The 1,331-nt window shown below is 54.1% G+C and overlaps 1 protein-coding gene across 1 annotated transcript; it reads right to left on the bottom strand.

Moving 5' to 3' along the window:
• Positions 1–572: 572 nt before the first annotated feature.
• LOC106820407 (CUB and sushi domain-containing protein 3-like) lies at positions 573–1,203 on the bottom strand (the record flags this gene model as incomplete). Its single annotated transcript, XM_014824927.1, has 2 exons — positions 824–1,203; positions 573–657 (listed from the first exon to the last, which is right to left on the bottom strand). Coding segments are annotated over exons 1-2 (465 nt in total), but the record flags the coding sequence as incomplete, so codon positions are not given.
• Positions 1,204–1,331: the final 128 nt, after the last annotated feature.

The raw sequence follows: 1,331 nt of genomic DNA, 5'->3' as shown, positions 1-1,331 counted from the left end.
GTGTGTGTGTGTGTGCGTGCGTGCGTGCGTGCGTGCGTGCGTGCGTGTTTGTGCGTGCGTGCGTGCGTGCGTGCGTGCGTGCAATTGCGTGTGTTTGCTGGTAGTTTTCTGTCGTCTGTCGTGACGCGGTGAAGCTGATGACATTACAGTGAATTGTGGGTAATTTTCGCTTTCTATGCGCACGTGTATTAGGATGTGCGCACGTGCGCGTGCGTTTGAATAAGGTTATTACATCTGTGTGTGCTCTCTCTCTCTCTCTCTCTCTCTCTCTCTCTCTCTCTCTCTCTCTCGCTCGTCGCCTCGCTCTCGCCCCCCTCTCGCTCGCTCGCACTCGCTCTCTCTCTCTCTCTCTCCTCTCTCTCTCTCTCTCTCTCTCGTTCTTTCTCTCTCGTACTCTTCTTCTCTCTCTCTCTTCCTTCCCACTCCTTCCCCTCTCTCCCTCCCTCTTCCTCCTCCTCCTCTCCCTCTCTCCCTCTCTCCCTCCCTCTCCCTCCCTCTCCCCTCACTCTCCCTCTCTCCTCCCTCCCTCCCCTCCCTTCTCCTCTCTCCTCCCCTCCCTCTCTCCTACTTACCTCGTACGTGATGTTGAAGCCATAGACGTCTCTCATGTATTGCTCGACGCGTATGTTCATATTATCCATCTGTCTGATGTCCAGCCTGTGAAGAACCACAATGTAAATAAGTGTGCTACTCATGCTTTTTGTGTAAATATCCTTGGTAGTTATCCAATTTCTTGAATTCAGAATTTATCGTAAAAGTATGCCATGTAATGTATACGATGGATAATTGCCTAAATAAAAAAATTTCAAAAAAATTTCAAAACCTCAGCAGCAGATATGGCTTGTAGGCCGTCAGTGACACTATAGCTGGCTCCCCGAGCACCGCCGTCTCCAGCTCTCCCAAATTATTCCTGCCGACGAACAAGGATTCGTCTGAGTACATATAGAGATCGTACTCTGAGGCGAACAGTCCTCCGCGTAGGTAGTACTGTGTGAAGTAAACTACTATCTTCTTGCCCGGGCGGGAGCGGATCAGCCAGCGGCATTCGATGGGTGTCGGGAACGCGTGCGGGAAGTTCGGAGTCGAGATGACACCGTGCGTCGCGTTCAGTACTCCACCGCAGTCCCGGTAGCGGGCGCCACGAGCGGCCGACGTCGGAGCGAGCAGGAGGAGCAGGAGGCAGAGAGGTGGAGCCACGTGCATCGTTGCTGCCCCCAGGCGCGCGTCACTTGTCTCACGGACGCGTTGTCACGGCGACGACGGTGGCGCAGCTGGTGGTGGTGGTGGTGGCAGCCATGTCTGTGTAAAGAGAGAGAGAGAGAGAGAGAGAG

Source organism: Priapulus caudatus, unplaced genomic scaffold (genome assembly GCF_000485595.1).
Source record: "Priapulus caudatus unplaced genomic scaffold, Priapulus_caudatus-5.0.1 Scaffold12887, whole genome shotgun sequence".
NCBI classification, from domain to species: Eukaryota; Metazoa; Priapulida; class Priapulimorpha; order Priapulimorphida; family Priapulidae; genus Priapulus; species Priapulus caudatus.
This window is presented reverse-complemented; position numbering and strand designations above follow the sequence as displayed.